Source organism: Acanthochromis polyacanthus, chromosome 12 (genome assembly GCF_021347895.1).
Source record: "Acanthochromis polyacanthus isolate Apoly-LR-REF ecotype Palm Island chromosome 12, KAUST_Apoly_ChrSc, whole genome shotgun sequence".
In the NCBI taxonomy this organism is placed as follows: Eukaryota; Metazoa; Chordata; class Actinopteri; family Pomacentridae; genus Acanthochromis; species Acanthochromis polyacanthus.
In genome coordinates this window covers 33938757-33962620 of record NC_067124.1, presented here as the reverse complement: position 1 = coordinate 33962620, position 23864 = coordinate 33938757, and the positions used below count along the sequence as shown (strand labels likewise).

Genomic DNA, 23864 nt, shown 5'->3' with positions numbered 1-23864 from the left:
AGAGAGCATTTATAAATGTTACAAATGTTCCTCATGATCCAGTTTGAGCTCATACAGAAGCTCAGTTGTCACAAGAGTGATATACTTAGAGATGCTGAGCACTAAGGACATCCTCCTACGCTGCAATAAATCCAAAGAGCCATCACACACACAGCACAATCACCAGCCACCTAATGTAAATGTTATAGGGCTGAGTGTTTGAGTGTGAAAGCATCACAAAGGTTATCTACTTGGAACCTCCCAGCACATATGTTTTGTTGAACAAAGCTCTCAGTTCCACCAGAAAGTCCAGCAGTGATGGTTCAAACCTTGAGTTAGTTGACCAAGAGTTAGTTGATCTTTTCAAAAAGGTCATTTATAAGATGCAGCCTGAAATGCTGCATTGTATGAAAGTAATTATGACATTTAAATTAATGAATAGAAAGCATTCTCTGTCCTATAATCTTTATGAATAAGTTAGTTCAACACCGTCTCCACGCCTATGGGTGTAGATTTCATTTAAACCTCTGAGGTGGAGACGTTAACCCTCCTCAGAATACTTCCTGCTTTCTTGTGAATTGATATGCACCATTTGTACCTTTTCTACATCAACTTATGATAAAACTGCCTTTAATTATGTAAAGGAAAACACAAAAATCAGGCACTATGGTAATGCACATCTTCTAAATAAGTGTTCTCTTATTAATAGTGACGCACAGATGTTTTTTGAGAACCACTCCAGACTTGAGCTTCAGCAATGTCATACGGTTTGATACTGTTGATTTAGTTCCTGTTAATATACTAAAATCAAAGCAGGATTTCTATGGATCAGAGGTGCTGCAGGTCGGTTGCTTCTTTAAATGCTGTCTGTTGACAACTTATGAACCATCAAAGAAGTTTGCAACAGACTTCAAGCTGGGAGGCCCAGCTCTGCTTTTTAACTACAGCACCTGGACCAGAACCTGGCCTACACACAGAGAGACACAGAAAAGTGTAAATCACATTAGGATAAGTAAGATTTACCATTACATTGGTACTGGCTGCATGCAACAATGCATCTCAACTGACTGTAGTGTGACAAATTATTTTCTGCACAAATGAAAAAGTAAAGCAATGAATTACTTTGAAACAGTAACACAATGTGTATTACTTAAATTTTTTGAGGAACAACACCAAAACTAACATTTTGCAGGCAACAAGTCTGATTTCTCTAACTTCATATGGACATGTAAGTTCATCCTGCTTTTAGATTAAAACAGTTCAAGTTTGATGAAAATGTATGGAAATATTAGCAACTCTTATTTACAAGAAAGAGCTATTTTTATGTTGTAAGAATAGGCTCCACAAAACAGTTTTTCCGCTTTCGTAGATTAAGATTAAAAGCTCAAAACTGTATGGTTGTTGTTTTAGTTAGAAAAGGATTTTAATTTGGCCAGAAATATTTAAACTAACTAGCACTGTTCAAACACTTAAATTCTTATAAGCTGAAGTCCAAAAGCAGAACGTCCTTATCTTATCAAATTTTAGTCTGTGATTTAGGTTGAATCTTCCCAACATGTGCCGTTCTGCCTCAGTGGTCAAAATTTGAATGGACTGAAGAATTTGTTAAGCCGAACATGGTTCAGGCCTGCCGACTGAAAGTGTAAAGAAATGAGTTATAATTGAATTAAAATAGAATTTAATTGAAAATTAGTAAGATCGTCATCCTCTTTCTTCTATGAAGTAAAATTCAAAAGGTTTTTAAAATTCTAAGTCAAATTTCAATTCTTTTTAATTGGGCAATTTGGAGATGTACTTAGTTTCTGAGGAGATGGAGACGAATGTGAACCATTACATCTTAAACAAGACGACATGGTCATCAATATCCCCCGCCACATGTGATGTCTGTGAGTCTATATCCAAAATAGTGATCAAGGGCCATAACTCTGTTAAATATTATCGCACAGGTCTCATTTTCGAACTTGATCAAGGTGTCCATGGTGTGAAGCTACACTCTAAATTTCGTAATCCTAGCTGTAATAGTTTCCGAGAAAAGCTGTCCCCTTCATCTCGGACGGACGGACGGACGGACGGAGGGAGGCCAAACCTATATCCCCCTTTTCCACTTCGTGGAGGCGGGGGATAAAAAGCTATAAAACACCAGTTGTCAGACACCTACTGATAGTATACAGCTTTATTTATTTATTTATTTATGATGGGCTTAAAAAATGAATGCTGTTTTTTTCCAATCCATCATTTTTGGAGCTTTGCCCGTTGGAAAACACTAGTTTGAAGCAAAGCTATCAGAAAACTAAATATATTTGTGTTCCAATGTTGTACAAAGAGCTTCTGTCACTGCAGGCATATCCACTTATGTTAAAATATATGGAAAATAATCTGTTTGAAAATCTATTTTTCATATTTGATCATTGTCCAAAGTATTTATGAAGATGTTTTATATTTTGTTTGCAAATTGAAAACCTGTATGACACTTTTGTTATTTAGCCTCCTTCACCTTCTGCACCTGCTGCAACAAAGCATCCTCACCAGTTCTTATCTTTCCAAGGTGATCTTACCCAAAAGCACTGCACAAAGGCATAATAATAAAAGGTTTAGTATAATATAGATCAAATCTGCTTTAGTATGGGTCACTGACCCAAACTGTATCAGCTCTTTCCAACCTTAATAGTCTGCTCCTCTGGGAGCATAATGTTTGGATTGGTTGGGAAATATATTGGCAATAAAGAGACAAAAGGATGTCATAAACGTTGATTAAAGCTCTGGTTAAAAGACAGAGGCGGAGAGGCTCTGAGTTATGAGGACTTTTCAGACTGCGTTATTGTTTCAGTGACAGAGCTCTTAGTGTGTCTAGTGGAGTGGTCGCAGGCGAGTGGTAAACATTTCTCAATGTGCGAGGAGTCATTAATCCCTGGAGCCGAGGATGGCTTCACTATACCAGCGTCTGTGGCCCAAGAAATCACAGCCAGTTGGCACCAGTGGGTCACATGGAGCTCCAACATAAATGCTTTGCACTCCAAAGCTGTTTAAATCTCTTCTAATGTGCTGTAACTGAGGCACACATTTCACAAAAAGCCAGCGCAGGACATTATGTGTTTTTTCCCATTCAGTTCATTTGCAAGTTAAGCTGTTGATGATGATGATGTATGTGAGGGCTGCCAGGTTATGGCTCTTTTGTCAAAGATAATTTTTGTACAGGAGAGAGAAATGGGATAATTACAAAGGGAACTGAAATATGAAAACTGTCACCAAAGCTGGATTACAATCTGGAAAAAGCAGAAAAGTACTTCATTGGTTCTGATAGTTTCAGACTTACTGGGTCCTGGATGGAAAACTTGTTTGGGAAGATTTACACCACTATAGTGCAATATTAACTGGTATGATGAGAGCTAGAATTGTGGTTGTGTTGTCTAATCTTAAAGCACTGTCTTAAAGAGAGTCTGAGTGTTGTAATTTAGTTTTTTTTTTTTTTAAATTTAGGTTTGTGGTTCTGGATATTATATTTCTAAATTAATTGACCAAATTACCACATAGGAAATCTGAGGCCAGGTTTTATTCCAGCATAAAAATACTTTACAGGACTAGAGCAGCACCATTAAAAAGCCCTGTTTATGAAGTAAATTTCATTCCGTTTTTATCTTATTTATCTATTTTATTTTATTTCACCTTTAAGCTACTCAAAAATTCACTCCTTTATAAAAATTATAAACTGAAGCATGACAACAGACATAAAGCACGTTAAACCAACCACAGGACTAAAGATACATGAAACAAAATCCAATTTAGGAACAGGAATTGAACTCTTCAATTACACATCTTTTGATCAGAGCTTTGAACTCTCCAAGGGAGACAAAATCATCATGCTTTGCTGTATTTTGAAGGTTATTTCAGGAGTAGAACGCAAAATAGGAGCAGCCATTCAGATGAGCAAGAATCATTACAACTGCTTACAAGAGATAGCAAATATACAAGAAAGAGGGCAATTTATGCAGTATTGCTTTAGTAATAAAAATATACAGTGCTGTTGTCTCCCCAGGCTTAACGAAGGCCAAGAAACCAGACTGTAAAGCACATAGTGATGTGTTCTGGACAATGAATTGGATATAAAACGTAAAGAGTCTAGACGGTGAGAGTAGGCAGCATGCATATAAATAATGTCCCCACAGTCTAAAACACTTAAGTCTGTGCAAGCGTTTTCCAAACTGTGAAAATGAGGCAGCAACTATTTTTATAATATGCTGAGCAAGAAATATACAATCATTTTCATTTTAATTAAATTCTATCCATTTTTTTTTTTTTTTTTTTTTGCACAGAGGGGAAGGAGCATTTGAAGTTCCAACACGTGCCGTCTCTACGACAGAACTGCTGGAGATGATACTGGGCAGATAAAGATTGATGTCATAGACCAATAATCGGTAATTAGCGTGTTCACAATTTTGTATGGAGAGTTCCTGAGGTTGTCGATGCTACATGTCAGATTTTGTCTCACTCTTCCTGAAGGGCTCAGTGAAGTTGATGGACATTTTAGTGAACTGGATCACATTGTTGGACATCCGGAGCAGGTGTTGGATGAGTGATGTGTCTGGAGAGTCTACAGGTTGTGGTAGGTCTGGAACATTTTTAACTGCTGCTATAGAAAGACAGTGCTCATTCTGGAGACATGAGGATGCGCATTGTTTTGTTTTTTGAAGCATCAAGTAATGGCAGAAAATTAATGGGCTAGCCACTGGTGTGAGGATTTCATCTCAATATTGTTGGGTATTTGGATTATAATTGATGAAATGCATAAGTTTTCTTTGTCAATAGCATGTCTCTGCACATAGCATCACTCCTACATCCGTAATGAGTCTGCCATCTACTTTGAACAACTGAAAACGAGATTTATTAGCGAAAAGAATCATCATCCATCTTGCTAGTGTCCAACAAACACGACTAGTTGCCTTCTTGAGCTGATTATGATGCCGTTCTGTCATTAGATCAAGACCTTGGTTGCAAACCTGCTTCTTCAGATGATTCGTAACAGTTTATTCTTTAGTTGCTTCCACCAACAAATTCATCAGCTTCTTTGTGGCTGATTGCAAATAATTTTGCAGATGAAGGAGCAACATGTGACAGCCATAGGCTCGGGTGGTGACACAAGTCACCGGTCATGTTGCAAATTGCCATATAATCTTGTCTGAAACAACTTCTTAGATGACAGTTAATGGAGTTATGGATATCCACATGCCTGGTTAGGGCTCTCATATTACATACCAGCATCCATCATGCCAAAAGGCCTGTGGCATTGTCATTTTAAAAAAGTTCCATTTTAAGGTGTTTTTTTATGGTCAAAAGAGTGTCTCTGTACTGGTCAGTTACCTGATCATTGTCCTTTAAAGCCACACTTCACTAGAATGTGGGGTTTGTTTACAATTTGTGAGCAGTTGAACAGCTCAAACTTTTCAGAATCAGTTTTATTGCCAAGTAGATTTTCACATATGACAAATTTGACTTCAAATTGTAGTGCATAATTGTATTTTTGTGCACAATTTGTAATATTTTACCCCTTTTTTTGCAATAAAACAATAGAAATTTGACTTTTTGAGTCAGGAAATCAGATTTGCATGCTATGTTTATGTTTTTTCTTCAGTGTAAAACCCATTTTTATTCGCTAGGAATTTATATTTAATAGTAGTAGTCCAATTGGATATCACCGCTATGCTGCTGGAAGTTTGTCACACTATATTATTATTATTTCTCAGTTGATGAAGTGTGTGATTACATCTTCATCCGTGATGTCACTCAGAGTTGAGATGCATTCACTTGTTTGCTTGTTTCCTAATTGGCTGGTGCCGGTGCTTCCAGCTCGGCACCACACCCACCTCCGGGCTCCAGCACTTGTCCGTCCGTGCCTCTTTGGGCGTGCATTTGTGCGAACTCCACCCCGGTCGCGCCGCCTCCAAGCGGACCGCAATGATTTAGAAGTTCAGGAATCCCACGTGACGTCACCCGGGGGTGACGTTATGCTTCTCTAAATAGATCGTATTGTAATCTTTTCTCAGTCCAACGTGGTTTCTTCTGAGAGACTGCTTCACATTTTCTACACTTGTTTGGTAAGTTGAACGCGCCGCCACCATGCAGAGGACCGTGCATGCGCCTCTGCAGGTTTGTTGTGTTTGTTATAAGCGATTTTTTCTTTACTTTTTCTCGCTTCCACCTCCTTCTCTCTTCTCTTTCTCCTCATGCAACAGCTTGTTTTGTTGTTCGCTTGAGCAACCCCAGCGAAGATGTTTCTTTGTCGTTTTGCGCTTTTACGCGTGCAGCCAGAACAGATCCGGTGGCATGTGAGTTTGGTGCGCTGCGTGTTGTCACCTCTCCGCTCGGTGTCCGTGCGTCCCGGCCTATCTGTTGACTGTTGGGTGAAGTTGAACGCGGAGTCAAGTGCCGCTGCAGCAGCAACCGAGGCGAGTGTGCAGGAATTCATCTTTAACAACAAACACGGGATGGCGCATGTATTTTTGTTGCGCTTGGCACCGAATTTTGCCAAGTTTTTTCCTGCTTTTTTCCCACCGCTCCTTGCATCATTGTCATGCCTGTCCCATCTCGGGATAACGCAGAGCCGGCGTCCTGTGCCGGACTGTGCGTGCTGCGGTTCACCAATGACCGTCTGGAAAATAAAACCTCTGCTGTCATGCCACCTTAGAATCAAACGACTCGTGCTTCTGTTTGCATTTAATTCCCGTTTATTTCTCCTCTTAAACAGCAATGTGACCAACATTACGTCATTCTGCAGGCCAGTCGATATTTGATTAACCGCCGAGATGTTGAGGGTTACTTTCAGGAAGGTTGTGCTGACGAGGCGCGCTTTGTGCCTGTAGCATGGAGAGGGGGAGAAAAAAATGTGTTTTAATTATTTGATTGCACTCCTGTCGCTGTCATTAGGTTTATGTGACAGCACTGTCAATACCCACTTGTTTCTCATCTTTCAATTAACGTGCAAGCCTCTGGTTGCGTTGTGTTCTCAGTGTTGTTTCAATCTGGCCAGGATTTTCTGATCATTTAGTACAGGCTGAGATGGATTTGTAGGTGTCTAGTTGTTATTAAAAGTAGTTTATGAGTGCAACAGTTTGAGGAGAAAAAGCAAAGCTCTTCGTTGTCGTACACAAAAGGTACATTTTCAGTTATCTTACAGGATTTAGTGAACAAATTCTCTAAGAAATAAGTATGTAAGTATAATAAATAAGCTTGTCATTTGTATCAAAATCTTCCTTGTACTGCTGCAGATGTAAATATCAAACTGTTAAAGGGTTGAATGGTTAAATATATAAAGCATAAAAATGTACAAAAAACAATGTAAACTTATTGGATAAGTCAAGTTATGCATTACTTTTAAAAAGTACAATAAGCATCTTTTATATTGCAGTAATGACCTTAAACTGATGTTTAACAGCTTTGTAAAGATATTTCAGCTACCGTTACTGTTATATTAATATAATTTGAGGTAGACTAAAGTGGAAAAAGTTTATAAATGCACTGCCTCAAAAGCAAAAGGTGTTTTTTATAGCAAGAATGGCCTCCACAAAGCTTAATTTTGCTGTTAAAGTTGACCAAAGTTTTGCTGTTTAGTGATGCTGATTCAATTCTTCTCATATTTTAAACAAGCGTGATTTTATTTTGCAGCAGGGAAATACATTAAGTTTATTTGTTGATGGTCGTTTCATGTGCTCAGACTCCTGATGATGTAGTGAAATGACAGCAATCATAGCAGCGATCACACTCTCCAGTCGACTTTTTATTGCCTTTCTTTTTTTAAACTCTGGGACTTTTTCCTCTCTTTTCAGCAGTGGTGTAAAAACTTTTTATGAGCACAGTCAGAATAGTGTGAGTGATGTTAGTGCCATGGCAGCCCTCCGAGGGGGCATTTTTTGTGTTTGTTATGTGGAAGAGACCCAGTAATTGAAAGCTATTGAGGTTTTTACATCACAGCAGCCTTTTTGTCACGCACTCGCTTCGAGAGCAGAAGTTCAGGGCAGACATTGTCTAGGAGCACCATGTTCCCTGCCTCGGGGATCGCCGTAATCCTGCCTTGAACTTGTGCTGTCAAAAGCTCAGGCGATGGGGAGCTGCAGATTTGAATTGCTGCGCATGTTTGTGCTTGCTTTAACCCCATATGCCTTTGCACCCCAACCCCTGCTTTTCCTCACCATATTGTTCAAATTCTAATATACGGTCTACCTGGAGAATTCCTCCCCAGTTCCTCTTGAAATCGAATGCCGGACCCTAATCCTTCCCCTCGCTCACATAAGGATGCAGTTAATGTAAAGTGTAACCAAATTTCCTCTGTTAAACTAAAACATCTATACTAAATGAGAGCCAAGTGCCCTTTTTCAAGGAAAGGGCGTTGAGTACTGATAATTTGAAGTGTGAAAACTATTGGATAATTCATAGAGGCCTTCGCAGAATTAATGGTTGAAAGTTTTATGCATCATATGGTTTGAATTTCCTGGTAAATGTGATGAAATGATCAAGTCCCATTTTAGAAACGGGAACAGGAAGGTAGAAGTTTAGTTTTTTTGCATCTGTTTGAACAGTCAGTCATGGAAACTAGTTAGTTTTGTTTATTATTAATGCTTTCCAGTGATTTGTTATGAAGTTTCAGATTGGATGAAGATGATCAAGAGGAAGTTCAGACAGCGAGTTCGGCTGACAGGAGTTGTGCAAAGTTCTGTGTGACTTTTGGATAAAAAAACGTTGCCTAAAATGGTGATTCAAGGAGGTATAATTAATGCACTGGTTCTTGCTGTCACCCTGGTTTGGGCTTTTTGGTGTTTGTTGTGTCAAAGGAGACCAGGTGAGTTTTTAGGGGCCCTGCAGAAGAAACTGGTGACAGAAAGAGAGAGCAGGGCTCATTGCTCCCTGACAGAGAGACCCTGTCCAGACCCTTTTTCTCCAGCCTCGGTCCTCAAGTACAGCTTGTTAGGAAAACAGCGCTGCTCAGCATAACACAATATTTGAGTGTTTTGACTGTGCTTGAGGAAATAGTCTGTACCCATGAAAAAAGGCACACGTGTACATAGTGTATGACGGCATTCATGCTCGACACTTGACATGTGGCGCTGACTTGAATCCCTCCTGAACTGATATTAGTGGCGGAAAGAGATAAAAGTAATCAAATATTCCAATAGTAAGCGAGAATGATATGGTGCAATTTCAGTGCTGTAAATATTGTGAGTGTTTTAGTCATCGCCAGGAGCACACATGATAAATAAACCACTCAGCTAATGCTAATGATTAAATTATTAGTGAGCTATCAGACGCCTTTGAAGAGCTAGCTTTGATGGGATTGAAGATGGAGACAGAAGAAAACAACGCAACATTTCGACTTCACTCTGTTTACTGTAGCTTCTTTATTCCCAGATTTCTTCTTTCAGCTTTAATTTTGAGGCTTCACAACAGAGATGTGATGTGTTTTTGTACAAACTTTCCTAAATCATCCACTCAAAAGGCTTAGTTCACTTATAGAAGTGCAAAATGAGTGACTGAAGGGCCCTAAAGTTCCAAACTTGACATCGGCTGCCAGGAGTTTGAATATTCATTCCTTTTTTATTGTATGTCCCACAGTGAAACATCTACCTGCTTGTCATGATCATGGTTCTGGCTCAAAGCAAAAAGTGGTCCCTGGGTGTTGTGCTACGGCTGCTCCTAAGTGGGGATTAATAATAATAATACAGATTTAACATCTGGTACCACATCTGTCTGAGAGTGCTGCGCATCTGTACTTCTGGCATGTGATGACTGCTCTGAGGCTGTTTGTGAGGAGAAGAGTTTACACCACAATACCGGGCAATAATTGAATCTTGAAATGTGTACAAAATACCTTGTAAAAATACAAAGAGCACTCAAATAAGAAATGTTGTACTTTTCTTTTCTGAGTCTTTTAAAGAAATGAGATAAACTGAACTGCGTTTGATTAAACACAAATATCTCAGCAAGAACTACTGAAATAAAATGCATCATGATTTTTAAAAAAATAATTTTAAATCAGGATTTGGAATAAGTAAGCAAACAATCTAAACTAACTTTCAGTGTCAGGTTTGGATACTTTACACATCTGTATGCAACTGGGTTTCTCTACTGCTTATGTGTCCCCTAGGAAGCACTAAAATGCCATTTAAAAAATACAATATGTTTCTACTTTTCTGCATAGAGCTTTATGTATTCTTTGCACACACGGTTACATAAGCTGTTATCAATATATTAATATCTAAATGTGAGTTACACATCATGTTTGCATCAGATGCAATGATTGATTTCTGTGCACATCAAACCCTTTGAATACCTTTATTTGATATAGATAAACTGTTAAAGTGCACCTGGTATTTCTGTTGTTTTTCTCTTTGAAATCCTGCACTAAATACATTCTAGAGTTTAAAATACATTTAAGTCAAATGCAGAACGGATACTTTATGTTGTGCATGATTCAACTTCTGTAAACACAGGAAGGATATAACATTTCTATAAGTTAGATTTCGGTCTTCATTTTTGTGTTTCTCCTGTTTCAGTTTGTATTTTTTTACACAGATCATATCTATTCGGCTCTCCTCTTTCTGTAGGTGTTTGTCCTCAGTTTCACTTTGAATTATTAAAACTAAAATAATAGCTGAAGCCTCTTGACATGAGACATGATGCATGCCTTTGGCTCTTGTCTACTGAGCAATTACTCCTAAAGTACAGATTTGGCTGCAGTTGCAGGTAAATAAATATGTTGGGCTCATATTTTAAAACTTCAGAACTAAGTTTTGTTTTTAAGATTGTTGTTTTTTTGACCAAGTAAACTGCATCCTTTGATTAGACACGGCTGCTCTGCCACCACTTCCTTTTTCTCGTTTTCACTATACCAGCTGAATAAATTAATGCAACCTTTAAACAATGACAACTGAAACCCGACAATATAGAGCTGTTCGACTCTTTCAGTGCTTTCTGTTTAAAGCTCATTCTGTCTCACTGCGTTACGTTACTGAAAATGCAGATTTCTACTGAGAAATAGTTGCATTTGCCAGAGCAGCACCACATGTGCTCGACCAGATTCTGTCGCTTTGTGTTGAGAATAAACATTTGAAGACCCCGTGTTGAAACAGCGGTTTCAACATCGTGTTGGTGTTTGATTACAAATTTCAAACACGGTTTATCATGTCCGTGTTTCTGCTCAAATTTTTAGCCGAAACCGTTTACAGTTGTCCCCTCCACATATATACATATGTACCTCTGTAAACAGAGTTGAATGAGTTTAGCTGTAATTGAAAGTTTTATGGGGTGCTATAGCAATTCTTTGTTTTTGTTGGTTCATGGATGGCTTTAGGGTATGTATATATAGCCTGTGTGGTTACGTGTAATGAAAACATACACTTAAAAAGTTTTTCCTCAAGTTATTGACTGCAGTGTTTCCACAAACCTAGTCTTCATGGATTGCTGTAGTGTGGGAAAACTGGTGCAGGTGCAGTGAAAATTTTCTGTCTAGCACGACACAAGGAGTGTATTTTTCCTCTTATGTGCTGGCAAGGAAACTCAAGTCATTCCCCTCCTTGCTTTCTTCTTTTGTCCCACTATGTTTTTTGTAGTTTTATGAGAAGTTGGCCAGAGTGATGAACTCAGACCAGGAAAGGCCGTTCGTGTGCAACGCTCCTGGCTGTTCTCAGGTGAGTGTGTCGAGACAACACAACACAAAGCGTGCATGTGTGTACATAAGTCCGCCTGTAACACGAAGAGGTATACATTGAGGAGGCCGGAGGAGTAGGTTTCTGCCTCTCGCGCAGAAGTGGAGAAACAGAATAGCTTAGAACTGGGTGAAACACTAACTGTAAATAACACTGCAGATGTAAAAATACCTACCGGAGAAAAAGCTCTTGAGTGTTATTTTAGGGCAAGGATTAGCACATTTTTATCATGCAATCCTTCCTTTTTCAACAGCGATTCCCCACGGAGGACCATCTGATGATACATCGACACAAACATGAGATGACCCTTAAGTTCCCCTCCATAAAGAACGACAACATGTTATCAGGTGAGTTATGTCTGCATCAATACAGACTCTGGGGCTTGTAGTTTGTTTGCAGGTGTGTTCCTCGGTGACTCATGCACAGATGCACTTGTCTGTCATCAGAAACCTTTATGTGCGTGTACATTCAAGTTGTTTACAGTAATGTAAGTCATGTGACACACGCTACCTTGCAGCTCGGTTCTAGTCAGTGCATGATGCAGAGACGCTAAATCTAAATTTCTTTGATTGATTTGCATTTTCTCATCCTTCAAGCTGCCACACAGGCAGTAGGAGAGTTGAAAGGGAGTTCTAGAGATTGGAGAGTTGGAGTGACCTGCTGATCTGTTCATTAATCTAGTGTTTGAAGAAACTGCATACATACGTCAACCCAAGGCCGATCCATAGGTATAGATCTCTATTCCTAGAAATGTCCCTGCCAAATCCCTGAGATTGTGTCTTCTTGTATTATTCAGACTCGGCAGACAGCAGGATCAGATTTTCTAGGCCAGGTGTCTTTATCGCCTGCTGTCTGAGTTACAGCTCTGACCACTTCTCTTTCCGAGACTTTAAACTCGGGATAAAATAGCCAGTAGTTATACTGAACACTGACTTACATCTGAGCCACTCTTTAACTTTTAGCACCACACTTGTTGACCTAAAGTTAACCTCCTGCTCTAGTTGCTTTTCCTCATATCCTCAGCTAGAAACTGACATCAGTCTTTTTTTTTAAATAGAGCTTGAGTTATATTCTCAGGGTCTAACACTTTAAAAGGTGTATTTGGAGTAAAACTGTATTTTGGGTACACAGGTCACGATGAAAGTTCGAGTCAATCCCCAGTCTAGCCAGAATGGATAAACAGACCACGAAGTATGCTTTTAGCCTTTGAAACAATCGTGATCCTAAAATCACCTTCAACTGTCTGAAACCTGATCTGTGTGCACCCCCCACAACGTCAAGTTGAATACCGCAGCTCGACTGAGCTCAACAAATGAGACCCCCACTCGGTAGGTGGGATCTGTACTTTGTCAGCCAAAATGGGGTTGTCAAGGGGAGTATCTCTCTCTCTCACTAAGTCAACGGGGGTAATGCTTTCTTAAAAACAGAATATGTAATAACAGTGTACGTTCTGCTATTCTTTAAGTAGATCTCCATTAGCTTGTTTAAAATGTTTTTGCTGGTTTAACTGGGGTCCAGCTAAATATAGAATTCAAACAAATTGTATTTTAACCGTCTGAACCCCAAAACCGACCTCTCAGGTTTGAATCTCACCAAATTACACTATTTATCAGAGCCAGAAATTAAGAAGAACAGCCAAGTGTAACATTGTCATATTTCATCCAAACCCTTTTTTTAGCATCTTGTTCAAAAAATTGCCAAAATAAAGTATTTGCATAAACTAGATTCCAGAAAAACAAACAAAAAAAATCTGCGTTTTACAGTGCAACTGAAAAGCCAAGAGTGACTCACCTACAGCCAACAGTAGCATGTCAAAAAATTTCAGCTGAACTAAAGGTTGTGTTTACACAGAGCAGAGCAGAGATGACAAGAGAGACGGAGAGTAAATTATAGCACACTTGATCAATGAAATAAATGCAGCATGGTTGAGAAATTAACAGAAGTTGTCAGCAAGTTTACGGAAAATACATTGAGCAGGATAAAATGTTTTTGAGTTTGTGAGCAGGATAATGTGATAAATGGTTAGTTTGTGGTAGTTGTAAAATTGACAGTTGGCCTAGTTAAATAGCCTATCTATAGTACATAAGGGCTAATTTTTGGTTCGGCATCGGTAACACCTGTGGGCACTTAGAACACAGTGTACATGCCACTTTCAATATTTTACATTTTTGTTAAATCAAAGAAATTTGAGCCCACAGTAAGTCAAAATGTGACAGGAGCAAAAAGCGCTGGCAACAAACATGTCAAACATATAAAAAAATCTGACAATATGCAAAGAAAATTTGCAAATTAAAGGTCAACAGAGACGATATGCAAAGAAACAAAAGTAAAATGTGATCCATACAAATAAATCTGCTAAAGTAAACAGTTTGTCTTGCTGATGTATGTATGATGTCCCGTTCTGTATAAATTTGTTTATGTGCTCCGTTTGTATGGTGTTGTCATTATGCACTATTATACTAGTATATATATATACATATATATATATATATATATATATATATATATATACAGATGTTTAATGTTGCACTCACCACAGTCACTTTACAACAACTGAATAAGATAAATCTAAAATTGAAAAGAATGAAAAACATAAGGTGCTGCAGGATTCTTTTTTTCCCACACTGATCTAATTCCTTTGCTTCTGCTGTCCACAATAACACTGTTAACAGTGGTTAAAACCTGCCTTTCATTTCCAGACCAGACGCCCACACCAACACGCTTCCTAAAGAACTGTGAGGAGGTGGGATTGTTCAGTGAGCTGGATTGCTCCATTGAGCAAGAGTTTTGCAAAGCCCAAGAAGAGGAGGACAGTAAACAGGTATTGCAGAGTTGAGAACAAAGCCTCAGGCAGAAAAACCCACATGAACCTAAAGCCACAGCCCTCCACAGGGGTTAGGTTAGGTGGTTGTAAATTCATATCTGGTGCAACCATCAGTCATGTCACTAGCAGAAGCCCACACACTATGTCCTGATAACACACTTTTTATAGATTGAAAATGCCTAGACCTCATGTAACCACACTCTGCTCTTCGGATGAAAACCTGAGAATCACAATGTGTATACACCTCTGGTATTTCTCCCCATATTTTCTCCTTTTCTACTCATGTGTTGCACATCCAGACACCATGCTCCATGATCCTCATCTGTCTTGTCAACAGTGACAGACAGGCCAAGCAGGTGGAGATTTGTCACCCACCACAGGTGAGGAGAAAAGATATCAGGTTCTCCACCTGTAACTTCAAACAGCTCTCAGAGGCTTCTTATAGAGAGGGACTCCTATTTCTTCCCAGAAATAAAGACAGACCCCTGAGACAACGTTTTGGCAGCAATAAAAGACCAGGCGAGACAGTCTCGCATGTGAGCGGAGTCGCGAAGCTTTGACATTTGACAAAGGACGTGATCATTTATGCATTATAGATCCGCCCTGAGGCACCTTCACCTGAAACATGGGTACTCGTCAAATCACCACAAGACAGACTGCTTATCTAACGTCTGGAAGGATGTGCAGAGCGGGCTGTAGCTAAGCTGTTGTCTGGGTGGTTTGGCTCTGAAGCTCGTCTGTGCTCAGGTCAGCCTGCCCAGCCTGTGTGGTTTATGACGGGAGGCTCTGCTAAGTCAGCAGGAGGCGAGTCGGAGCAAGACTCTTTGGGAGTGTAAAGCACAGTAAGTAGAGATAAGGAGCATTGAAACTTAAGGAAAACAACAATTGGCTATTATGACTGTAAAACAGTCACATGTTCATATACGACAATGCCCTGCAGACTGTATTCTTCTTTTTAATCTTAGTGATTTTCTGCAGCTGCATGTGTGTTGAGCCCAGAGATCTTTTGTTCCATACGATACAGATGCATATTCATTACATGTGATAGAGGCAAAACAAACAAAGCATCCTGCTGGGTAAATAAAATAAGGGGAACCTGGTCCTCATTAGACTCTCAGTGTTTCCCCAATGCAACACAGAAAAGCCTGTAGATTATAGTTTACATAGTTCCTCATTACCGATTCAAGCTGGGTGTATGGAGCCCAAGGCCAAACAGTCGGGGCACTCGAGTTGGGCTGAAAAATTCAACTTGCTGGAGAGAATCAAGAGATGACTAACGCTGTGTAATCTGCTCATTCTTCTCCTCTGTTCTTTGCAGAACATCTCACTGCACGGCCAAGGAGGCCAAGGCCAGCACCAGCAGTCCCACTCACGGATGGGCAACCACGACACCAGCATAGTGATCCAGCAGGCGCTGCCCTCACCTCAGTCCAGCTCCGTCATCACTCAGGCTCCATCCACAAACAGACAGATAGGGTGAGTGTACAAACATCTGCACAAGAAGTGGTTCTTTGCAGCAATGCTGTGCAAGAAGCATTTCTAAGAACCTTTAAGCAAAAGGTTTAGAAAATGATCCTCAGACAAGATGTTTCAGCTCTAATCCAAGAGGCTTCTTCAGATTTCAAGCAGCTAAAACAAAAGTCTAGTTGCTTTTTCATGAAGCTTTTAGGATTACCATCACCTGGATGGCTCAAAAACCACTCAGATATATCACAAAGAGAACAATTTCTTTAAAGAAACCATTAAAGATACCTCAAAAGTGCATCAAAAATGGTTTCACCTTAAATGGCACTGCAAAGAAGTTTAGCAACTTTTCTTAGTTTTGGTTAAGGAACCATTTTCAAGGTCGTTCATTGTGGACCAACTTGGTTTTACTGAGATGTCAGGATGGGGTAATTGTTTCAGTATTTTTTAAGAAAGAAAAAAATAGCATTTGCAGAATTTCAGAATCCCTTTCATTTTGTCACATTTACAATTTTGGGTTCTTGGTTAAACAGAGCAACATACAAGATGCCAGTTTCAGATTTGGGAAAGTGAGTGGCATTTCTCACTGTTTTCTGATGTTTTATAGAGCAAATGATTCATCTGCAGCTCTGATTTTATGCCAATACCTGCCTCCAAACCAAAAAAATAAAACTCCAGTAGCAATAAAGAACCATATAAAGTACATGAAGAACCAAGTTCTGCAATCAGTGATTTTCTTTGAAGAAACAGGAAACCTTTTAAAAAACATTTTAAAACTTTTTTGAGAAGATAAAGTGAAGTAATGTATGTTATTACATTTGCAACAGAAAGAGAATCAATAGTTTTTTTCATATGTGAGAATTTCTTTCTGTTACCACGGAGTGGTGAGAACTGCTGACAGACTGAAAGTTATCTGACAAGTGCAGTGGTCGGAGTGCATCCTCCCACCTCAAATGTGCCCCTGTTACAGTGACAGCCTGAGGCTCAGCCTGGGCCCTTTGTGTCCGTGCCGGCTGTCATCCCTCCGTAGTCTCTGAGGTAATGTCAGTGTTTTGTTACATTTGAAGCAGTGTGTGTGGTGCTGGCGATTCATGTTTTGCTGTTCATTCAGCATTGTCCCACAGCAGAGCATGCCAAAGAGGGTCCCAGAGGACAAGATGAGGTCATTGTTGAAGCCTCAGCCGTGACTGCTTTTACAGCGGTTTAGCGTTTCATGCTCCAAAATAGTTCCTTTCACAGCATGGGAATGTCAGCCACCTTAGAGCTCCGTTTCTCTGATATCTTTGCAGACAATATAGTATCAGTGATCTGCTGTGTGCTTAGTGTGTGTTTAGTGGTTGGGTGTTTGTTTATAGAGATATGATTAGAGATATGATTTTTCATTTGAGTCATAATCAGATCTTGTGCTAATGACCCATATCTGCATGTACCTGTGGTTTTGTCTGTATTTATCAGAAGCATTTTTTTCCCTTATGAAGACACTCCACTGACCTCATTCATTCCTTATTCCACCTTCAACCTTGTGCCAGGGCTTTGTTACTGTAAACCAGGCCTGTGGCAAGCTAGCTCGACATTGAGATGGGTCAGTCTTAGACCGGCCCTGCGTCGTGGTTGTCCTGTGTAGATTTACAGCTTGAGGAGCTAGTGAATATTGGATGGGAGGCCCATCACTAAGCCTGACTGACACCCCGTCAGGCTCTTTGTCGAGCACAGGGGTGGAATTTCATCCCCTTGGAGGAGCAGCAATCACTGCCAGAAACAGAGACTTTGCTTGGCCTGCTTCACCTGAGTTTACCTGTCATTATAAACTCCTCGCATCGCACCGATTCACCTCACAGCCCTTTATGATCACAAAGCCCTGAGTGCTTTGTTGTGAGAGTGGTGGCTGTGGTGCTGCTGCAATCACATCACTTGAAAATCAGAGCCGCTGCTGTTATCTGTCACACATTTATTGAGGAAACCTCTGAGCAGCAATTATATGAGGTGAAATACCAGAGGGTGTTTATTAGGAAGGTGGAATCCTGATGCAAAAATAGGATGAGGAGATTCACACGAGAGAAAACTGATCTGGAAATGTTCACATCAGCAGGAAAATGGGCTGAGGAAACCCCTCCGCTGAAAAGCAATGCTTCCACAGGAAGCCATCAGGGCTAACCAAAGTCTCTGTGCACAGGGTCTCTCCACAGGAACTTCCTACATGGAGAACATGCTGCACACACACAGGCTCGCTGTGAGTTAGGGAAACTACACAAGTTCTCATCAGTGGTTCCCTATGACATAAGATTTAATTGCCCTGTTATCCTTTTAAGCCACCAAAACTGTCTTTGTGGACAAAAGACGTAAAACTAGAAGCATAGATTGTCGCTGTGCCAATGTTTGTGTTGAATTTTAACCATAATAACCTAAGAGACAATTAAGAAACAGTTATCCTCGTCAGGAATGGTAAGGTTTGTGTATGTGATCATCGTAGGCCTATAAATCTTTTAATCTTGACACACTGTGTGGAGCTCTGTGGTGAATATGTCTCCAAATGAGACAAAATCACCAAACAAAATCAGTTTAATCTCACTTCCATCTGCTTCCTCGGTTTGTTCCTGAGCACAGCGCGAGCATCCAATGAATTAGGATAACAAGTCATTTTCATTGCTCCACAATGTTTACTAAAGAGCTTTGAGGCTTGGAATCAATTAGGATTGGCTTTCCTCAAGTCCATTTACTTTAGGATTGAGCTGGGCCTGCAGCTGTGAAACCTGAGGACCTCTCTCGCTCTCTCTTTCTCCCTCTCCTTTCGCTCCGAGTCCTTAAACAAGGTCTTCGGGGAGCTGCACTGACACAAACCAGTGTTAAAACCAGGCATAAAAAGTGGCCCAGCAGATCTTAATGTCACAGCTATCATTATCACACAAAGGGAAGCGGTGTCCAACAGTTCTCAAATGCTCTCTGCTTTTCAATGACAAACATCTGGCGCTGAGTTATGTCAGAGTTAAATGTGTTGGACGTTACTAGTCAACCATGTGAAATACAACGTTTTGTGGAGACCTGCGGGGAGATCTACGGGTAGATGGGTGTGGGCACAAGGCATTAAAATGACATTCTTGTATTTTGGCTAAACAGAGGAATTCAGTCCCATTGTTTCCATTACATAGCACAGTGGACCTGAAGGCAGCTGGACTGAGTGAGGAGTGATTACAGTACAGATGTGGTGAAATATCTGATCATCAATTTATGATGACGGGCCATTTAAATACGTCTCTCAATTTTGGCTGTGTCTGTAACCAGGTGCTTCAATTGAACAAGGACTTTATCTGTTCGCTTAAATAAGAAAATTTCTAAGAATGTTAAAGACTGTGAGAAACTAAAAGTTGCGATTCTGAGAAAAATGGACTGTTTATGTCAGACAGTTTTGTTCGTGATCATTTAACCCTCCGAACACCAAAACTTGACAATGGCTTTGAAAGACATGTCACCTTATATACTGCCAAAATTCTACCATTAATCAGGGCAGGAAGCTGTGAAAACAGAAAGACTTGTCAAATTTTCAACTTTTTCAACAATTTTGAAGCTTTTCATCAGTCCCAGAACTAATCATCTATGTAGTCATGTGTTGTGAAATTAAATAGTGACACCTAAAATCATGTCATTTCACCAAAATCACTTTATTCTGTGTCATCTAAAAATCTGCAAAAAATAGAACATGTGTTCTAACCAGATTCTGGGAAAAAAAATCTGACAATTTTTCAAAATACGCTGACAACAAAGTCATCTTCAGCTTGTTCATGTCCTCGAAGTCGCTCAGGTCGCTTTCCTCCACTTCTTCTTCTGCTACGAACTCCCTATCATGAAGGATTAAGCAGAAGCCTTCAATTATTACACCAAGGCCATCGATATGTGTCCAAAAAATGCAAGTTACTATTGCTACTACTAAGTGCGACAGAAAACCCATTAATGACTCAGCTGTGACCAACAGTCACATGACAAGAACTAGAAAAGCACTCAGAGAGTGCAGGAACAGGAAACCCATGCAGTAAAGGATCATGAGCTGGAATCGAACTTGTCTGACACAGTTCTGTTTATGAATCACCTTCTTAACCAGTTGAGCTATCTGGACACTTTGCTCCAATTTGTTGGACGACATACTAACCTATGATGTTTTTGTGATATTTTGGACCACATACTAAAACATACTAAAAAATTCAAAGTGATCCAGAATCCAGGATTCTTTCCGGATTGCCACCAAAATCAAATCAGCTCTTCCTCTTACCATAGTCTACATCCCCTCAAAATTTCATGTGAATCTGCCCTGCCGTTTTTGAGTTATCTTGCAAACAGACAGACAGACAGACAGACGGACACACAAACGCCGGGTGTCACATAACCTCCTTGGCGGAGGTAATTAAAGGAGCTTTTGGCTTCGCTGGACTGAACTGAACTGCAGGCAGTGTTCATATAGAGCAGATAGTGGAAATTAATTAAAAATCTAAATATTAAAATGTCAAGAATACGTTCAGTCACTATTTTTTTTCCAGTATTGGTAACACATGTGGGTGTTTGGGAAAATGTTGTACATGCTTTCGAAAAAAATCAAAGGAATTCAACTTATACTTTCTACTTTTTGCATGATTTGTGACATTCGACTGTGTCATACTGCACAAAAGACATGAGAAAAATGAGCCCACAGTGAGTACAAATGAGACAAAAGCAAAAAAGAAGCCTTTAAAATGCTTGGAGATTTGAGTGCTACCCGCAACAATTTTATTTCCCCGAAATATGAATTGGTGTCACTTCTATTTTGTGCAAATGTGCCAACAATTACCCTGACTTAAAGCGAGTCTAGCATACTCATTTCTTGTGTGCCATTTGTATGTAGAGACTTTTTCTTCTCTTTTCTAAGTGGAGCATTTATCTGTAAATATCTATTTGTATAGCTGGGGATGTCCCACCCTGGGTGCACTGCATGCAGCTTAAAGTTTGGCTGTCACATCATCGTGCAGAGCTTTAAAGGCAGTTAATTTGTGGTTTTGTTTCCCATGCTGCTTCGAATGCATGATATTTTCACACCTCTGGCCCACAGCTACTTGTGGTCCTTGTTTTTGTCTTTAAGGGAAGTAGCGCAAAATAGATGCTGATCTTCATGCACTCTCCAAAGCAGAGTTTCATGCAAAGTGTAGAGTGACATATACATAGATTTTCTGCAAACTTCCTGTGTTTTTGCACGGAGATTTGGTGACATGTCCATTGGTTATTAAGGACCACCAGGCTGTTTTTGTTTAAACAAATCTGTTGGACAAAGCACATTTCTTTTCAGTCAGTACAAATTATGATAATCATACCAATCCATGATCTACAAAATTCTCTTCAAGTAGTAAAGCAAATGGTCACATCTTGAAAGCAAATGCAGTTCTTGTGTGAACGTGCACATAAAGTGTATTTTGGAGCTCTGATGTTAATGATAATGCACTGGAACTGAAAGCTTTGATGGCTTTAACAAGAGGATGTATTGCTTGTCACATTTTTTATAGATTGCACAACATGAATGTCATAAAACAACTGTGCTGATTTCTATGTGCATTGTGCAAGTGCAGCGAAAGAGAGAGTGCTATGGGCTTTCCGTGGGCAAAATTTGACCTTACGAACTCCAGAATTTAAACAAAACCTCTTTTATTATTGTTTATGATTAGATTGCATTCACAAAGCTGTGATAAGGAGGGAGGTCCATCCTGAGAGCAGAGGTTCAGGACCTCTCCTGCGCCGACTTGACACCTCTCCTCAGCCAAAATTGGTCATCAGCTGTGTATGATTCAAATTAATGCAGCTAAAGAAGTCAGTGGACAGAAGGTGCAGAAAAACAATGGTGGATGGATACAGTGTAATCACTTGCAAAAAAAAAAAAAAACACAGAAAAGAGAGAGAAAGAAAGCAGGATGTACATCTGACCTGAATTAAGATGAGCTCATTGTGTACTGCAGTGGGTTTAATAGTGCGTTTGTAGAGGAACGCCCAGACTCTGTTCCCTCTCATTCCAGCGGGTCTGTGTCATCCCTGCCCCGGGGCCACCACACATGCAGGCTCCTGCACAAGCAACTCACACACAGGGATGTGCCTCACAGCTCTGGGGAGCGCAGGGATCACGACGTGGGGAAGTGTGGAAAAGGGGGATCAGAGGTGGATGGAGAGGAGGAAAAATGGGATCAGAGGTGGATGGAGGAGAGGAAGAGGGTATTAGGAGGTAGATGGAGGGGAGGAAATGAAGGATCAGGAGGGTGGAGGAGAGGCAGGAGATGTGGACGGGACGTTTTGTAGCGGGATGGAGGAGAGGATAAAAGACATGTCTGCGCAAGGAAAGTTAAAGATGGATCATGTTTGGGATGGAGGCCCGGGAGAAATGGCATCAGAGGAATGAAGGTGTGGGGAAAAAAAATTTGCTGAGATTATGAAAGGAGAGTGCGGACGGAAAGCTGAATGAGAAGTGATGACAGGAATCATGTGGTAGGATGAAAAGAGGAGAAGAACAAACATGCTAATAAATAGTCATGTTTTAGCAGATGAAAAGTGGGAAAGATGAAGTGTCCCTGAAAGCGAAAGGGCCACTGAGCGCCAAATGTTACAACACCAGTCAGGTGCTGCTGACAGATGCCAGGTTAGCTTGTAACAAGATGACACGGTGGTTGCTGAAGAGTTTTCCTTACGTGCTTACGTCGAAAAATGAAAGGCAACCCGTCTTCCTCAGACCGCAGCATCTAATGAACCCAAACAGTATCATATTTGGTGAATAAATACCGCAACACTCACTGTAATTTGCTCGAGAGTATCATTCACCACCGATCCTCAAGTGCACTTTGGCATGGCTTTACTCTGCTCGAGGCACCCCGATGTGAGGACACCCCATCCCAGATCCTTCCCTGAGACGCACCCTCCCAGCATCCATCCCTTCTCTAGACCACTAATAAAAGTCAGCTTGTGTCGTAACCCATTACGGCTGATTTATTTGATCAGATTCGTATTATTTCCTCAGTCCAAACCCCATGGCACTCTCCTCCCACCAGTGATTAAAGGCAGTAAATCAGGGGCAGGTCCTGTGTAGTGTTTACTCAGAGAGCCAGGCAGCTGCAAGCTGTTTGAGGCCCTTGTTTCTCCCTCTGTTTACCTCCGTTCCCATGGCGACTGCACCACCATCTCCCAAACGTCTGGAACTTGGCCCTGGGCTGTTTTGGTTACGTTCAAAAGTTTTTTAGCTGCTGTGTCTACCCAGAGCTCGCAGTGACTTCACCCAGCAGAGGAGTAAGCGCAGTGATGTTGGACGAGTTGAGGAGGGGAAAAGAGGGGAAAGTGAGAGGAGAGAGGAGGGACGAAATCTGGCGGTAGGCAGGCACAGGGTGGGGGGAGGGCGAAAAGCCAAGAGCATTACATCATTGCTGGAGCGGAGTCAGAAAGGGAAGGATATGAGTCAGTGGACTGACTGCACCTCGCTCTCCCTCTCTCTCTCGCTGCTCTTGGATGGCAGCCAATCCCCCTTGTGTTTAAGTCCCCAGTACTTGAGTTGGAGTTGGGACTGTGGGGGGATTGGGACAGCAAAGCCTGGTGTGAGTGCACACTGCAGAATTTGTAGGTTAGAGCGAGCGAGCGAGCGAGTCTCGAGGGGCTCGAGCAGAGGTGTGGGCATCCTGATGGATCCACAAGAGAGTCATAGAGGATTAGCAGAACAATAGAGGGTTGTCAGTTCTGCTCCATCGGGGAGAAAAATATCAGAGGAGAAATAGAGTGTGGAACAAGAGAGAAGCAAAAAAGAAGAAGAAGCAAAAGAGGGATTCAGGGCGGGAAGAAGGTCTAGTAATGATGTCATGGTGGAGTGAAGGTGGGTGGGGGGTGGTGCGATGGTGGTTCTGGGGCGGGGATTGTGGAGGAGAGCC

At 40.7% G+C, this 23864-nt stretch overlaps 1 protein-coding gene across 2 annotated transcripts in view; it reads left to right on the top strand.

Moving 5' to 3' along the window:
* The first annotated feature begins 5884 nt into the window (after positions 1–5884).
* creb5b (cAMP responsive element binding protein 5b) overlaps positions 5885–23864 on the top strand; it is a 43518-nt gene continuing 25538 nt past the window's right edge. Inside the window, exons 1-5 of one of the 2 annotated variants that reach the window (XM_022194502.2) lie at positions 5885–6120; positions 11574–11651; positions 11923–12016; positions 14369–14490; positions 15812–15969. In XM_022194502.2, the coding sequence (XP_022050194.1) occupies positions 6091–6120; positions 11574–11651; positions 11923–12016; positions 14369–14490; positions 15812–15969 (482 nt within the window). In that variant the 5' untranslated portion in view covers positions 5885–6090. The remainder of the gene's footprint in view (positions 6121–11573; positions 11652–11922; positions 12017–14368; positions 14491–15811; positions 15970–23864) is intronic. The other variant, XM_022194504.2, reaches the window with a different exon arrangement.